General features: G+C 37.3%; 2 protein-coding genes across 2 annotated transcripts; both read right to left on the minus strand.

Annotated features, from left to right (window-relative positions):
• Window positions 1-2,518: 2,518 nt before the first annotated feature.
• LOC148905923 (uncharacterized) lies at window positions 2,519-3,301 on the minus strand. The gene is made up of 2 exons (XM_089038673.1): window positions 3,157-3,301; window positions 2,519-2,994 (listed from the first exon to the last, which is right to left on the minus strand). Exons 1-2 carry the CDS (start codon window positions 3,221-3,223, stop codon window positions 2,741-2,743), a joined length of 321 nt encoding a protein of 106 aa, XP_088894799.1. The 5' UTR covers window positions 3,224-3,301; the 3' UTR covers window positions 2,519-2,740.
• A 1,965-nt stretch (window positions 3,302-5,266) lies between these two features.
• Window positions 5,267-10,075, minus strand: LOC116286641 (zonadhesin). The gene is made up of 3 exons (XM_031693193.2): window positions 9,906-10,075; window positions 6,558-7,016; window positions 5,267-5,364 (listed from the first exon to the last, which is right to left on the minus strand). Exons 1-2 carry the CDS (start codon window positions 9,982-9,984, stop codon window positions 6,568-6,570), a joined length of 528 nt encoding a protein of 175 aa, XP_031549053.1. The 5' UTR covers window positions 9,985-10,075; the 3' UTR covers window positions 5,267-5,364; window positions 6,558-6,567.
• Between the last annotated feature and the right edge of the window lie 6,889 nt (window positions 10,076-16,964).

Consider the following 16,964-nt stretch of genomic DNA (forward strand, 5'->3'; position numbering starts at 1 on the left):
CTTCACCTGATTTAGGGGTATCCATTCACCTGATTTAAGAGTATCCATTCACCTGATTTAAGAGTATCCATTCACCTGATTTAAGAGTATCCATTCACCTGATTTAAGAGTATCCATTCACCTGATTTAAGAGTATCCATTCACCTGATTTAAGAGTATCCCTTCACCTGATTTAGGGGTATCCATTCACCTGATTTAGGGGTATCCCTTCACCTGATTTAGGAGTATCCCTTCACCTGATTTAAGAGTATCCCTTCACTTGATTTAAGAGTATCCCTTCACCTGATTTAGGAGTATCCATTACCTGATTTAGGAGTATCCATTCACCTGATTTAAGAGTATCCATTCACCTGATTTAAGAGTATCCCTTCACCTGATTTAGGGGTATCCATTCACCTGATTTAGGAGTATCCCTTCACCTGATTTAGGAGTATCCCTTCACCTGATTTAGGAGTATCCCTTCACCTGATTTAAGAGTATCCCTTCACCTGATTTAGGAGTATCCATTACCTGATTTAGGAGTATCCCTTCAAATGATTTAGGAGTATCCCTTCACCTGATTTAAGAGTATCCCTTCACCTGATTTAAGAGTATCCATTCACCTAATTTAGGAGTATCCATTCACCTGATTTAGGAGTATCCATTCACCTGATTTAAGAGTATCCATTTACCTGATTTAGGAGTATCCCTTCACCTGATTTAAGAGTATCCATTCACCTGATTTAAGAGTATCAATTCACCTAATTTAGGAGTATCCATTCACCTGATTTAGGAGTATCCATTCACCTGATTTAAGAGTATCCATTTACCTGATTTAGGAGTATCCCTTCACCTGATTTAAGAGTATCCATTCACCTGATTTAGGAGTATCCATTCACCTGATTTAGGAGTATCCATTCACCTGATTTAAGAGTATCCCTTCACCTGATTTAGGAGTATCCCTTCACCTGATTTAGGAGTATCCATTCACCTGATTTAGGAGTATCCATTCACCTGATTTAAGAGTATCCATTCACCTGATTTAGGAGTATCCATTCACCTGATTTAGGAGTATCCATTACTTGATTTAAGAGTATCCATTCACCTGATTTAGGGGTATCTCTTCACCTGATTTAAGAGTATCCATTCACCTGATTTAAGAGTATCCATTCACCTGATTTAGGAGTATCCATTCACCTGATTTAAGAGTATCCCTTCACCTGATTTAGGAGTATCCATTACCTGATTTAAGAGTATCCATTACCTGATTTAAGAGTATCCATTCACCTGATTTAAGAGTATCCATTCACCTGATTTAAGAGTATCCCTTCACCTGATTTAAGAGTATCCATTCACCTGATTTAGGGGTATCTCTTCACCTGATTTAGGAGTATCCCTTCACCTGATTTAGGAGTATCCCTTCACTTGATTTAAGAGTATCCCTTCACCTGATTTAGGAGTATCCATTACCTGATTTAGGAGTATCCCTTCAAATGATTTAGGAGTATCCCTTCACCTGATTTAGGAGTATCCCTTCACCTGATTTAGGAGTATCCCTTCACCTGATATAGGAGTATCCCTTCACTTGATTTAGGAGTATCCCTTCACCTGATTTAGGAGTATCCATTCACCTGATTTAGGAGTATCCCTTTACCTGATTTAAGAGTATCCATTACCTGATTTAGGAGTATCCTTCACCTTATTTAAGAGTATCCATTACCTGATTTAGGAGTATCCCTTACCTTTTCTAATTGGTAATCGATAATTAATTAATCGATGGCTATTGAAACGATAAAAGTATTAGATAGATTTGATTCCGTAATTCTAATCGCATATTTATCATTGGATCTTTAATCTTTATCCACTTAATGTTCGCGCGGGAATATAGTAAACACAATTAGAATTAATTTTAATTCTTTTCAGAGCTGTGAGCTTTTCGAAAACGGATTCACGGTCCAATCAACGGAAACAATTAAAAAACAGATTCAATATTTTTGGCATTACATTTTGTCTATGAATTTGCGGTTTGGACATTTGAAATTTTTTTTATCCAAATGCGCGCCTTCGTCGATTCCCGCTATTTTTACATCACGGTCTCCCTTATTACTTATGACAATTCTCAGTTCTTCTGAAGGAATTACGTACAGTCTTATTTCGAAACCAACGGTATTATATGCTGAGTTTTAACAATGTTGTGTTTCCTGGCTGTCCAAATCAGTTTTCACTTCATTGAGTTTTATTTACGTGCTAGGCAATTGAAAAATGTGGTTCTTTAGGAAGATAAACAAGATCAAATGTGTCCACGGTTTCCGCACAGACATTTCTTTTATAACGTTGCTTTAGTGAGTTCCTTTGTTTTAGAATTGTAATATGAGGATTTTGTCTATTCGTAAGTTCTTACCGTAGCTGGTGGGTTAGTCTTCTTTCATTCACTTGAAAACATTTGCCCCCCCCCCCCCCCCCCCCCCCATAACTGAGAAAATTGGGAGAGTGGAAGTAAGAATAAGGAGATTCAATCAATGAACCACAGACACAAAACTGAAGATTTAAGAGACACTTTAGTTAAGTTACAAAATGACTAACAGCGTCTTTGCAATATCAAGTGACAACATGTTGCTACACCTGAACAGCATACAATTCCCACTAAAAAAAATATCTTTAACATGATTAACTTCAGTTGTCAGATAAAAAAGAGTCTACAAGTGTCAATAACAAATAAAGCAAATGGATGGTTTCACGAATGGCTGGGCTGATAGGTGGCTCAGTAGTCCAACATGCTCAGACCACGAGTCTTGATCTTGACGCAAATTGGTTCAGTACAGAAGCAGCGTCCGTTGTCAACAGGGATCATCTTTTTTGATTCTACTTCTCCAGCGCCACACCTTATCCTGGAGACGCCGCACAGATCTACGCACCAATATCGACCTCCTGGCTTACATTCACAACGACCATCGCAATTTTTGCTGATAAATTTTTGTCCTACTCTGTACGTCTTGCCATCAACTCTACACACACCTGAGAAATATAATTGAAAAATATAGCTATGAGGGTTCATTGTACAGGCTTAAAATGTCTGTCAACTTTAGTTTCAAAGGCACTTACAAAAAAAAGTCCTAGACGTAAAGAATGTGAAAGTACAGATTTTTATGAAGTAACCTACGTCATTATATTACTGACCTGGTGCTGCAGAAGTGAACCCAGTAAGAGCCACAAGAAGGATGAAGACCAAGCCAGCCTTGTACATGTTGTTATCTGCTATCGTAGTACGAGGGACTGTGTGATGCCAAGGAGCGTTGAGCGTTAGAATGAGAATCTAGTGTGTGAATATCTGGTATTTATGCCTGATGTTACGGTGCAGTGGACAGACCACATGTACATAAACAACAACGGAAACCAGCTCAATATATATATTATGATAGATAAATGTGTTTGGTCTTGGGTTAGCTCGCCTCCAGCTAGAGGGTTATTATTGTATCTATTCAAACGGATAATAAATCCAGTACTAATTGATCCACTAATTTTCTTGCGAAAAAATTAAAAATGGAGTGAATTCTGGATGTGCGATTCGCAAAATGGCATGTTTTCATTCATGTACCACACAATGCAAAACGACGCAGTTATATGATTCTATAATAGAAATTCAGATAGTTTAAGATCGGATTTGCACTCTACATAGTTCATTCTCAATACCAGGGCCTGGTTGTTTATAAAGCTATCCGATGGATAAATCCTTATCCAGTGGATAAGTCGATGTTGTTATCCAATACATTTATCCACTGGATAAGATTTATTAGTCGAATAGCGCTAGCACTAATTAGGAATGATTGAAAACCAGCAATTTGTAATCGATAGTTGACTAAAATGAGATCGATGAACTACTCGCATGCTTATTAATTGATCGATTAAACGCCAAACTAACAATCATTTTCGCGTAGTATTAGAGCGTGCCATCACTAAAAAAGAAATGGCGGGAAATCGTAATGTCAGGCAAGCGTCACTTAGGTAAGCTTGAAAACGCGGGAGAACTGGAGAAGGCGCAGACGCATATGGAATTGAAGGATTTAGAAACAGAAACATTAGCTGTTGGAAAAACTAATGGATGCATTTTTAATTAAGTCTACATAAAGCATCATAATTTAGTATACCATATGTATTAATTTTATCATAATTTCCAATAAATATTTGAATATTAATTTCCTTATAATTAATGGTAAACGACAAAATCTAAATATGCCGTGCGATTATATTTCTCACAAAACTTCCCGCGAATGTGACCATGATTAAACTTGTAAATATAAAAAGTCAACGTACCACGGTTCTATACCTGCAAAATGAACGGAAAACAGTTCAAAAAAAATTACAATGTTGTGCTTCCTATTTTTTTGACGTCACGTTTTTGTGGTATTTGTTAGATGTAATATGTACGAGAAAACAAGCTTACTTTGGTGTCCTTTTGAGTGTTGTGAAATTCATACGCTTCAGAAGGACGCCTTCTTCGATGTAGTATGTACGAGTAAATAAGCTTACTTTGGTGTCCTTTTGAGTCTTGTGAAATTCACACGCTTCAGAAGGACGCCTTCTTCGATGTAGTATGTACGAGAAAATAAGCTTACTTTGGTGTCCTTTTGAGTGTTGTGATCTTCACACACTTCAGAGGGACGCCTTTTTTGATATAATATCTAAAATAAGCTTACTTTGGTGATTTTTTAAATGTTGTGCATTGGCGGATCCAGGGGGGGTCGAAGGGTTCCACGGAACCCCCCTTAAAGGTTTGATCTTTTAGGTAATAGAAATATGTCTTATATAAATTTTGCTTAAAAGTATCCACAAAGATAATGTTAAACACGAAATGATAGATATTTGCTGTTATGATGTTTAATTTACCTTTAAGTTCCGTTACTAGATAGTAAATTAGATAGATGTGGCAGTGCGCCGTGTGGGATGGGCTCGGATATCAAATAAGAACATGCCACATCTATCTAGTACTACTTTTCCGTGGGATTGCCAGCTCACTAGATACACTGTGCTGACGAGGCCCAATACAGGCCGAAACAGCTGTCCACAGTTTCTAGTTGAGCTGGCTCATTTTTTACGCGACTTGAAGTTGTGAAAGGCTTGTATGGCACTCTTCTTCAGTCGTTTCATCTAAAGATAGTAAATTAGGTGATTAGAGCCAATTTTTTTGTCAAACATCGACTAAACAAGAGATTATGCACAGTTTAAGAAACGGAACCCCCCTTTGAAAAATCCTGGATCCGCCACTGAAAAGATCAAGCTAGTAACAACATTGTATCGTTTTATGCCTTTTAATACACTATTCGGTTCTACAATTCATCATCTACTGCTTGTATCATGTAACTTCTTCATATCTTCGTTAGTTTTTTCCTGGTGAAAGATCAAAGAAGAAAAGAAAATTAAGAGAAATTATTGGTAGATTATTCATACACGCATCAAAGAACCCTTTGAGCTTTGTTCGGTGGAGGCAATCCCTTCGTGAGGTGGTGGTGGGGGGGTTGACTGGAAACGTCTGCACGAAGGCTAGCTATTTATGATAATATTACGTGTCAAGAAAATAACTAGCTGAGGGAAAACCCTCTACTAATAGGGGACACCTATTAGTCAGAATGTCTTGCCTTAGAGTGTCCCCACTTTTAGAAGTCAGAAGTTAGAAGTCAGTCTAACTACATTTATAGGGACAGAAAAGGCTAGCAATAAAATCCTGAATTTTGATCAAATTCTGTCACCCTGGATCCCAGAGCCCTAGCATTTGTATACACCTATTTTTAAAAAACGTTGTCGCTTAGAGAGATCTGAAATGCATGGGCGATCTGAGACGAAACGGAATTTTTGTGCTTTTATGTCTTAATTTCTAAATCACATTTCTAATGCAAAGATAATGCATGCTTTCATATTCCAATCTTAAAATGAAGCTACGTTGTTCGGCTGTAAATGTATCACAATTTGCAGCGTGCTACTCGGTTTCAATGGCCACATGTCTGTACTGGAGGGCAAAATTTATGTTTTTATATTAAATTGATGATTCTTTTTACCTACTTGTAAAGAGCTGAATGAAAAGATGTGTAACCAGTGTGTTACGAAATGCAGTTTTATTACGATTTCTCAAAACAGGTTGTAGAAAGTTTGTTTTCTCACCAGTATATTTCACCCATGGGAATCAAGATGTTCATTCATTTGCTCAGTGAATTAATCAGCACATGATTACTGAGCTGCAAAGGGCCTATGCAGTTCTCCGACCAACGAAGGTTTTTTTGAAATAAGTGTATTAATACTGTGCCTGGAAACTAATGGGGAAGTGGAGAGGTACAAAGGCCTCGAAGCCACACCCATAAGTCGTCATCGTCATCGTCTTCTAACTAGAGTAGAGTTATTCAGTTCAAGGCGGTCATGCGTTGTAATCGTAGGGCAAAAGAATAGCAATTTTCTACTTTATAATTATGATCTGTCACGAAAAAAAAGAAAGAAATGCATTTATGTGGCCATACGACAGGGTTGCTGTAAACCCCTTTATTCTGAATCTCGAGAATTTTCGAAATTTTTTGATCAGATTTCAATCTTACCTTCACTGAGCTAAACGCAGATGGGAAAATCACAGAAACAGCGCCCATCGTTGCCTGCTGGAACTTTCTTAGAAGACTCTTTTTTGCCTGGGGGACAGAGAATTTGATGGGGTGGACAGAGGGACACGCACGAGATATGTCCGCCTGAATGACAAGTACATTGACCTGTGCAAGCTTTATTGGTGAAGCGTTGACCAGCTTCGTACTTCACGCCATCGACATCACAAACGTTGGCTTTTGCACAATATGGAACGGAGCAGAAGCAGCGCCCATCACTGCTAGCGACGGGATCTTTCTTGTATTTGATCGTTTCGCCAACCTTACAGGCTACTCGGCTAGGTGGGCAAAGAGAAACACAGGATATGCCACCTCCCGAGTGACACTGACATTTGGCGGTGCAACCTTCATCTATGAAACTCTCCCCAGCCTTGTACGTTTTTCCGTAGATGACACATACATCTAAAAAATGGAAAATAACTATGAAAAAAAAAAGCTTTGCGTGCAAGAAAAGTTAGTAGAGAGTTTTCAGTTGACCATTTAAAAACTCCTGGTATTTTAATTAGCTTAAAAAGAATCGCAAAAAAGTCCAAGTAGTAGAAAAACAAAAGAATATTTGTCTTTGGTGAGAAGGTTTGTAAAAGGTAAAGTAAAATACAGTAAAACGATGAAAACGTGGTCACGTTTGCCGTTTGCGGGGAGAAAAAAAAGTCAATCTAAAACTCTCTAGTCTCTCCTAATCGTCACATTTGACGCATTTGCCTTATCGGTACGCGAGACGTTTTTTAAAATTCAAACAACGTAATGAAAACAAACTTTTTCGCGCTAAATTTTCATAAAAACCTGGCCGTTCAAACGGTAAAAATTCCACACTGAACTGGAAATGACACGTATGATGTATTGACAGCAAACTTTACGCCAACGCGAAACATCCGTCTCTGGAGATTGGAATGGCGAGAAAAGGATTTTGTCAAGGTAACAATTTAGTGCAATGAATTTGCTTTTGAACAAAAAGTGCAAAAGGTATACTGACACGTTGTAAAATATTATAGCGGGGGTGGACAATGTATTCTTTTGTCCTAGGTCCTAGATAGTTACTATCTAGGGGAGGGTTGGGAAAAATTATAGCTTACACTACTATAGTACAATGCCCATCTCCCAAATCAGTAACCATGACACGGTAAAGACGTTAGAACTATTTTGATTAGAACTTTCTGGGGGAGTAATTATTTAGTTGTCTAGTCAACAATTCGGTGTTTAGACAGCAGTGGTGATATCGGTTTCAAAATCGAAATATAGATTCCCTAATTTCCTAATTTGTTTGAGTGACCACGACGTTGTACTTGATAAAATAAGGTAAATGTATGAACACATCAAGCTCAACCTCGACTTGGAAGCCATTGTTTCGTGGTCATGAGGACTCAAGCAAGGTTAAAGTCTATTTAATTTTTGTCAAACCACGCGAATTTTAATATGGAATCCAAAACGTTCAAATCAAATCTAAAATCTAAAAAGGTGCGTGTTTTTTAATCAAAAAAGGACTATTTATTCACAGCAAGACTGAAAAAAACTGTTATATTATATCTTCACAGCAAATTGGTGCGATGAATTAGTAGTTAAAAAGAAAAATGAGAAAAACGATCAACTCGAAGGTAATGAATACAATATACCTGTGGAGTAACTAAACAAGGTGTGTCAACAATTATAAATGAGATATTTTGGAACAAAGAAAGAGGGAGAGGTTAATGGTTAAGATAGAATTTTTTCTCGCAAACACTGAGCTGTTAATTTTGAGTAATTTTTTATTACTCTGCGCATTAAATTAATAAATGAAATCCCTTGTGGTGAATACCTGGAGAGAGATATTGTTAATAAGGAAAACTCGCAAACGTTGAGTAAAAATATCCCAAAGTCAAATGGTAAATAGTTAAAAAAATGAAACGCAATAGGATTTTATTTTATTGGTGAGATTTTAAGCTAGTTTAGAAGGAAATCGAAAGCATTTTGGGGGGGGGGGGGGGGGGGGGTAAAAACATATGAATGAAACCTTAAAATCCGACGACGTTTCGACGCTGCTTCACGTCATTGTCAAGTCAAAAATGTGAGGGCTAAATTTGCTTAGATTCCCATATTTTAGCTCTATTCATAGTGGTTGATAAGACTTTTTTTCCTTTTGAAAAATATAAAATTTATAAAAAAAGATTCAGCTAGACTGAAATGCTGCATTTATTTAGCATTTATCTTAATGGATAATCGGCTAATTAGCACCTACTTGGGGATAGCTAAGTTCAGTTTGTACAAGTCGTGAAATTTTAAGGGTTCTTGAAAGTCGATGTTTACAGGACCTAACGAAACCGGCCTAATGTTTTACATTCATTCAATTAATAGCTACAGAAGTCCTTTGACGACCGCACTGAGCCTACGAACCCTGGGCTGATATTTGCTTTTGGGGAAGGGCTGCTTATGTATGGGAGGAGGGGTGGGGGAGTTGTTTTTGAAGAAGAAGAAGAGAGAAATTTGTATTTTTTTCAAAAATGGGGCAATTTTCAAATTGGATTTTTGCGTCTCAAAATACCGTTGCAAAGTGAGACCCATAACGGTTAGAGAGATCTATTTGAACCTTACAACTCTCTGGCTAACCAACAGCAACAATGTCATTCAGTCGTATCATGTAGAGTCCATGTATTTTTTTAAATTTGTCTTACATCACAAAATGGCAAAGCTTACAAGTACTTATACTTCTTTGGTTTTAATGCACAATGTATACTAACAGGCCCATTCTTGAAACAGTATACGACCATTCTATGGGCCGGGATTATATATGAGCAGGGAGGGCATATCATGGGAAGGGTTTTTACGTTTCTAATTAATGGGGCTTATTTTTTGTCGAGAGGTTTTATTTTGAGGTCTACTTTTAGTATCAGACCAATTTATTACAAAATGTCGGGCATTTTGCACTCATACATCTCACTAGCACTGCTATAGCAACTAGTTTTCTTTCGCTTTGTGTCGTCTTCATAATCAGTGCATGGTACGTACAAGTCGATCAAGACGACAAAGGATTGTTTGCAAGAGTACGTTATTTTAAGTGCGAATCCTCCAACGGGTACAAATTAAGACTGGGAAAATAGAGGAACTGATCAGGGATCGGCGAAAGGAGAAAGGAGAGCCTGGAATGAGGAAGCGGGAGAAACGGCCGACAAACATTAGGGAGAACTGGAGAAAAATGATATAAAGAATAGTGAGAGTGTTGAAATGTCTGACGCTAGGCTTGTGAATGGGCACACCCAGTGAGACGCACTATTAGACGAAAGACGTTTTTACCTAGTATATAATCACACTTGAACTTACCTTGTGACCGAGCCCCCGAGTAAAGGCAAGCAAAAGCAATCAACACTGGCGCAAAGACAAGTCCGTGAGAGAAAGCCATCTTGTAGGTAAGAAGGTAGCTTTAAGACTTTGAGATCTCTAGCAAAGAAAATGTGAGTTTGCAACTGATATACAGCTTAAAATGAGAAATGGAAAACTCGAGTTCTTATACTTTCTTGCCCAGACCTCCGGTCCATGCTCGTTTAGCACACCGACCAGGTTACCTGGCTCGTTGCCATGGTTACTATCGGTTAAGAACCTTTGATTGAACCACGTTAAACTTAACATGTTAAACAAAAGGTTCTGGAAGAGAGGACGGAATGGCTAATTTAGTATGGACTTTAGGAGTCCAGCTTGCTATACAATCTATAATCTATTACGTGTATTCATTGATTCCCCTAGACGTTTGACAGGGAATAACACAGCTTGTCATTCACTAACACAGATCGCACTCAGATCTACTCTACATGTTGTGACGGCTCGATATATATATATCTTGCCGTAACCAAAGAAAAACGAAAGCTAGCGAGGTATTTGACTTTAATTAATATCTAAAAATATAATGTATAATCATGATAAAAAAAGTCAAGTTGGAATGGTCTTAAATTGATAGATAAGAAATAATTTATTTCAAGAAATGGTCTTAATACGACCAAACAAAATATAACGAGCTCCAATTAGTTCAAAATTTTGCATGTAGTATTGTCTTAGGTTTGAAAAAGTATGGCCATATTAATTACTGAAGGCCTCAAATCTTTGAATTGGCTAATTGTGAAAGAGAAATTGCTTTTATACGATTTAGTAATGGTTCATCAATGTTTACATGAGCAAATGCTGAGCATCTAAGTGATAAATTTATAAAACGCTCAAAGATACACGGTACGTAGAAGTACTAGAAAAATAGATGAATTGAATCTACCAAAAATGTAGATTAAAAACAGGATCATTTGCCTTTCGAGGTGCTCAGTTGTATAATGATCTCCCAAATGATATAAGCAAATTAGTGACACAAAACCTGATTTTAAGAAGAACTTATTGAACTATTTATTGAACTTGTAGAGATTTCCCCTTTTATTAATTAACATTATACTTTAAAAAATTTAATTCTTATAATAGTATTTTATAATTATTTATTATTTATTTTTGTTTTATTTATTTTTAGCATTTTTTAGTATTTATAGCGGAAGAGCCCCTTTGGGAGCTATAATAATAAAGCCACACGGCTGCTAAATATATAAGCACACTAAGACAATGGGAAATGCGCTTTATAAAACCTCCCATTATTATTATTATTATTATTATTATTATTATTACTACTTTTTATATATTCACAGACCGTTAACTTTTATGTCAGTTGCCTATTAACGCATGCGCAGGAAATAATCGGTTGATCCCACACGTGTCAGAGTCTTGAGCAGCAGTGAATTCGGGCTTAGCCTTGAATCCAGGATTAGCTTTTTTTTGTTATTCTAATTTCTGCTTTTGTTTAGAGACCGCAGAACTAATGCCTAGCCTCCAAACACTGTAGTTTTAAGAGTCGTCAATACGATGGACTCTACACTGAATCGAAATATGGCGTCCAGTTTGAATAACTATTATTATTGTGGACTTAGTACCCTCGTGTTCACCAACTAAGAAGACCACGTGTCATTCCCTTGAGTATCAATGGGACATGCAAATGGGACAAAGACTCCTATTCTCAAAAGGAATTTATAGCACGTTAATGACCCAAACAAACGCGCAAGGTAAAGAGATCTATTACTATGATGCCCACAGATCTTGCCCCCCTCTGTATCATCTTCTTATTTTATCCTCATCCTCTTCTTTTTTGTGTCTATCTTTTTCTTGTCTGTTGGTGAAGTGGAGGGCGGGGCTCACAACCCCGGCGTGCGGTCGGCGTCCTAGTAGGACCCCTCCTAGCTGATGACCACCACACTTGACCCTTTGCACTTCGTGGGTCAATCACTGGTGAGATGGCCAAAACAAAAAGACTATGTACATTTTGTGTGCCTTAATATGCTGTGGAATAAACACATGCAGGCTGGAAAGAAGGGAAATGGAAGAGCAGCAACATGTAGGGATTATATATAAGTATGATATGAAATTATTAAAACGAAAAGATCAAAGCAAATGTTTAGCTACATTTTTATTGATTTCCATCAAAACCTACTTTGCTTTGTGCTCATTGCGCACGCGTATTTCAAGATTAGTGATACAGTATACCCAAAACGACAGTCCCACACGGAAAGCCGTCAACGAATGCATGACTATCTTAGGGTTAATAAAATATATAACTGTAGCTTCAAGTTCAATAGTGAAAAAGTGGAAGAGGCATAAGAGTAAACAAAAAATTGTTGTAAATCAAAAAGTGATTGGATATATTAAATATAACTGAGATGCGCTATATAATATAAGAATATATGATTCAAAATCGTGTAAATTGTATTCCAAAAAAACGCAATACTTCAAGGTACGATATTTCATGTTTGACATAAAGGTTGGTGCCAAAAATAAATGAATTTTAAAAAGATTATTAAACTGTATTCCTGACCAACCCCAGGTAGATAAACCACCCCAAGTAGATAAACCACCCCAGGTAGATAAACCACCCCAAGTAGATAAACCACCCCAGGTAGATAAACCACCCCAAGTAGATAAACCACCCCAGGTAGATAAACCACCCCAGGTAGATAAACCACCCCAAGTAGATAAACCACCTCAGGTAGATAAACCATCCCAAGTAGATAAACCACCGCAGGTAGATCGAGGAAGCAAAGAATGTCCATGAAATATATCACCCAACTGTGCCCCCAATTTACAGATGCGCAAATATGTAATAACCCTCGCTGAGATATCTCCCTTCAAATTTAACGTTACAGTTTCCTGCGTTCCGTTCTGGAACGCTCACTGGAAATACTTGCAAAACTAAACATGTCGCATCCCACATGGAAAAGACTGGGAAATGTTTCGTTGTACCCTGTGTTTTAATTCCCCATGGAATTGATGGATTTTCAACAAATTCGCTTTAAAAATCTCTTACGGTCGCACTTTCTTAATTGCGCAAATGTGCGCAAAGATGGTACATCCCACATGGACGGCTAGGTTGGTGAGATTTAGGTAGTTGCATTTTCATTTCGACAAAATTTAGAATTTTGCTTTTTTTTCAAGGATCCAACGTTGATGCACAACACCTCTTCAGACATTACGAATATACCACAAAATAAAGATTATTGATTGGAAAGAAATAATGGACAAGGTAGATTTGTGCGAAAATTGTACATCCCACATGGATAATTGTGAGGAAAAGATAGAGATGCAAGGGTGTGGCTTGGTTCCTTGGGGTCATTTCAAGAGTTCCCCTGTTTAAGAAGAATACATTTCAAAGAAAACAAAATAATCAAAAATAGAGATTGAGAGACAATGATAAATAACAGTGTTAGGGTTAGAACCCTAGCAATAATTCTAGCTAGCTAGAATTTCGTGTTAGGGTTAGGGTTAGTGTAAAGATCGTTAGGGTTAGGGTTAGCGTTAACCCTAACCCTAACGATCTTTTACCTAACCCTAACCCTAACCCTAACGATCTTTTGATCTTTTGATCTTTTTATTTTATTTTATTTTATTTTATATTTTTGATTTTTAACTCCTTTATTATTTTTTTTACACCAAAACATTTTTTTTTTTTTGATTCTTCAAAGGGGGTACTTTTGATCCGACCCTTAAAGACTAATTAAGAATCTTGGATATATACTAAGTGTTCAGTTTTATAGAGACACTCTAGAATGTCTATGTGTAGAAGTCGAATTTTTGTTCCATAATTTCGTCCTCCATGCACCCCATCCTCCTCCCCATGCAAATGCCTCTCTTCTCTATCTTTTAGTCACAACTGTCCATGTGGGATGTATGTTTTTTGTACAAAACTACCCTTTTCGAACATTTGTTTTCACTCGAGTATCTGTATTTTGCCCTTTATCGTACTCTCTGTACAGGGGGACATCATGGAAGACCCACGTAGAGACGCCGTGCATCGAGCCAGCATCTTCATCAGATCCTTGGTAAATGTGGATATCCAGCAAGGAAGGATCTTAAAATTGAATCCTTGGAAAAACGAAGTAGAAAATCCATATAGGATCCTCCTCGTCCCCATCCAACCTCCCTGAATCGGAACAATGCAACTTCCTACATAATACCAAGCTATCTATCCATGTGGGATGTTCTTTTCTCAAACTGTGTTTATATCAGTTCATGAGGACAAGACAAAGGAAATAATGACTACCTTGCAGGCCGCAGGTAGGAGATTAAAATTAAGATAAAATATGGTCACCCTTAGTTTTAATTTTCTCCCAAAAATACCAATGAATTGAGATTATATATTAAAAACATGCAATATTGTATAGTAACTACTAAGTTCTTTCTCGTTCTTTGAATGCAAAGTTAATTTTCTTGTTTGATCTATTACTTCTTGGCTCGAGCACAGTTTTGATGAGCGAAGTTACGTTTTACTTCGCTAGCATACAATTATCTGAAGGTGCGAAAAAGTCAAATCCCAAGGGACTAAAATTGGGTGTTCCAATAGCATTATCCATGTGGGATGCGCTTCATTACTGAATTATAGTCAAAGGTCGGTTTATAAATGAATATTTACCATAAGCTGGGCAAGGATATAAAGTACTTGAATGATACACCCGAGTTGAAGGCCGGAAAGATCATGCATTATGTAATATAAATTGCGTTTTAACAGGTTTAAATGCTTCATATCAACATAGCACACAACGTACAGTTTGAAGTATTTTATTTTAACATTTTTTTAACGAAATTAAAGCAGTAATACAGAAACTTATAAACAAAACTTTCCCCTGCATCACAGCTTCATGGTATTGCCATACCAATGAGTATAATACGAATGCAAATGCTATTTGATTTAATTCCTTTCTAGCCCTGTCAATTCATCGTTCCCTGCCAATGAACTGAGCAAACTAAGGCCCCGTCCACACGTATCCGGAAATTTTTGTATCCACAAATTTTTCCACACGCAAAAATTTCCGGGTACGTGTGGACGGGACCTAATACGCCTTTTTATTTTTAATAACTTGTAATTTGCATACGCATATAATACTCTCATAACGTCCTGATTTAAATAGCCTATGGATATCTGATATGCAATAAATTCAATTTATTTCTTTTTTTAGACAGTTTAATGACAAGCTCCCTAACCGAAGAAGTCGCTCTTCTCTGTTCATAACGACTATAGACAATGCATATCCTCATTCTGCCTTCTACTCCATCTCCGATGATAAACAGCGCACTGACGAGGTCAATAATAGAGTCCTCTTTTCAGGCCCATTGTCATCAAAGAATGATACATCAATGAGGTACCAAAGTTCCTGTGCAGTTTGTACTTACGCAATGAACTAATTTCTAAATAAATCACATTCTCTGGCAACAACCTTACTTATTAAGACCCATTAACGCGTGTGGGATGCATAGGTACATAAACCTAAACTGCGCATGTCAACAACAATACGTCACGATGAATCTTCTAATATATATATTTTTTCATTTTTCCAGTTTCAGATCTAGAAATTTTTATTTGTTAATACATTTTTAAGGTTTCCCAATAATTTTGTTTTAACACTCTTCTCATATCAAAGGGTAACGTCAAAACAATTGCCATCTTACTGGACCAGTGCTTAAAAGGGGAGGGGTGGAGCTATTTGCTACTCATCACATTTCAATCTCGTACCCAGTGCCTACGTTTCTTCTGGCCTGCGGCGAAGAACCAGGGCTATGGCATAATCCATATTTTGGCGCATGCGCAAATTTCTTGCAGTGAAATATAGCCAATGAAAGTAATCAAAGTATAAATCAAAGTAAAAATCAAAGTTAAATATCAAAGTTAAAAAAAGTACAAATTAGAAATCGGGAAGACACATATATACATATATATTGGCAAGCCTTTGAACGCATGCGCTCTTATACCGGAAGTCCAAGAAATCCTGGTCTCAGGAAGTGAATTACGCCAGAGCCCTCGTTCTTCGCCGCAGGCCAGAAGAAACGTAGGCTCTGGGTACGAGATTGATCCCGTTTAAAAAGATATATGGCAGGTGCGGATCCAGGAATTTGTTCAGGGAGGGGTGCACTGCACATAGTTAACCAAGGGAGGGGTGCACCCCTTAGAATCAAAGGGGAAAAACATTATTTTGCATTGGTTATCTTCGAAGTAGGGGCACAGAGTTGAACCAGGGAGGGGTGCGCATCCCCTGCACCCCTCCCTTGGATCCGCCACTGTATGGTGAACGCATGCGCAACGACTACTCAACGGTTCCCACATGTACAAATGCTGGAGTCTTGAATCGTGTAGTAGATAAACATATCAATTACAAAATTTCTTCTCGTCGGTTGTTAGAGTGATTTTCCTTTCCCCTGAAAAAATAGTGAACGTAATATTTAACAATTATAAGTGAATATCGGGGAAATTTACCGAGACGCGAGTCTTCGATTGGCGAGGTAAATATTCTCCGATATTCAAAGAGGTTGAGGCAAATAATTGTTTTAGTATAAATACACAGGTGATTCTTTCAAAAAAAGAAAAAAAAAAAGAAGATAAAAGACACATTTAAGATTAGGAAAAATGTAAACAAATGGTTTCAAATAAAAAAAGCCTTTGTTACACCGACTTTGCGAATCAAAACAGTTTGTTTCAGCTTATTTGATTGATAATTTAAGTCCTTTTTTACCTTTAAGTAAAGTTAGTGCAAATTTGTTAGCCTTTTTAGTCCTTTTGGGGATAGCATTTTCTTTCATTATTTCTAATTCCTCTCCGGTAACAGCAACAAAGCGGCTGGCCGCCATTTTGGATTATCGCTGGAGGTGATTATGGTGTGATAGTGCGAGTTTCTCGACCAATCAGTGCGCGAGATTTTCAATAATCACCTGTGTATTTTTACTAAATAATAGTAGACACTAGAGTGCAAACAATATAACCGTGAAACTTTAGTAATACTAAATAGCACAATTTCATGCAAATTCCATTGTCTTCTATTG

This window comes from Actinia tenebrosa, unplaced genomic scaffold (genome assembly GCF_029948245.1).
Source record: "Actinia tenebrosa isolate PJP-AT-01 unplaced genomic scaffold, QUT_ActTen_1.0 PGA_scaffold6__47_contigs__length_16458017, whole genome shotgun sequence".
In the NCBI taxonomy this organism is placed as follows: Eukaryota; Metazoa; Cnidaria; class Anthozoa; order Actiniaria; family Actiniidae; genus Actinia; species Actinia tenebrosa.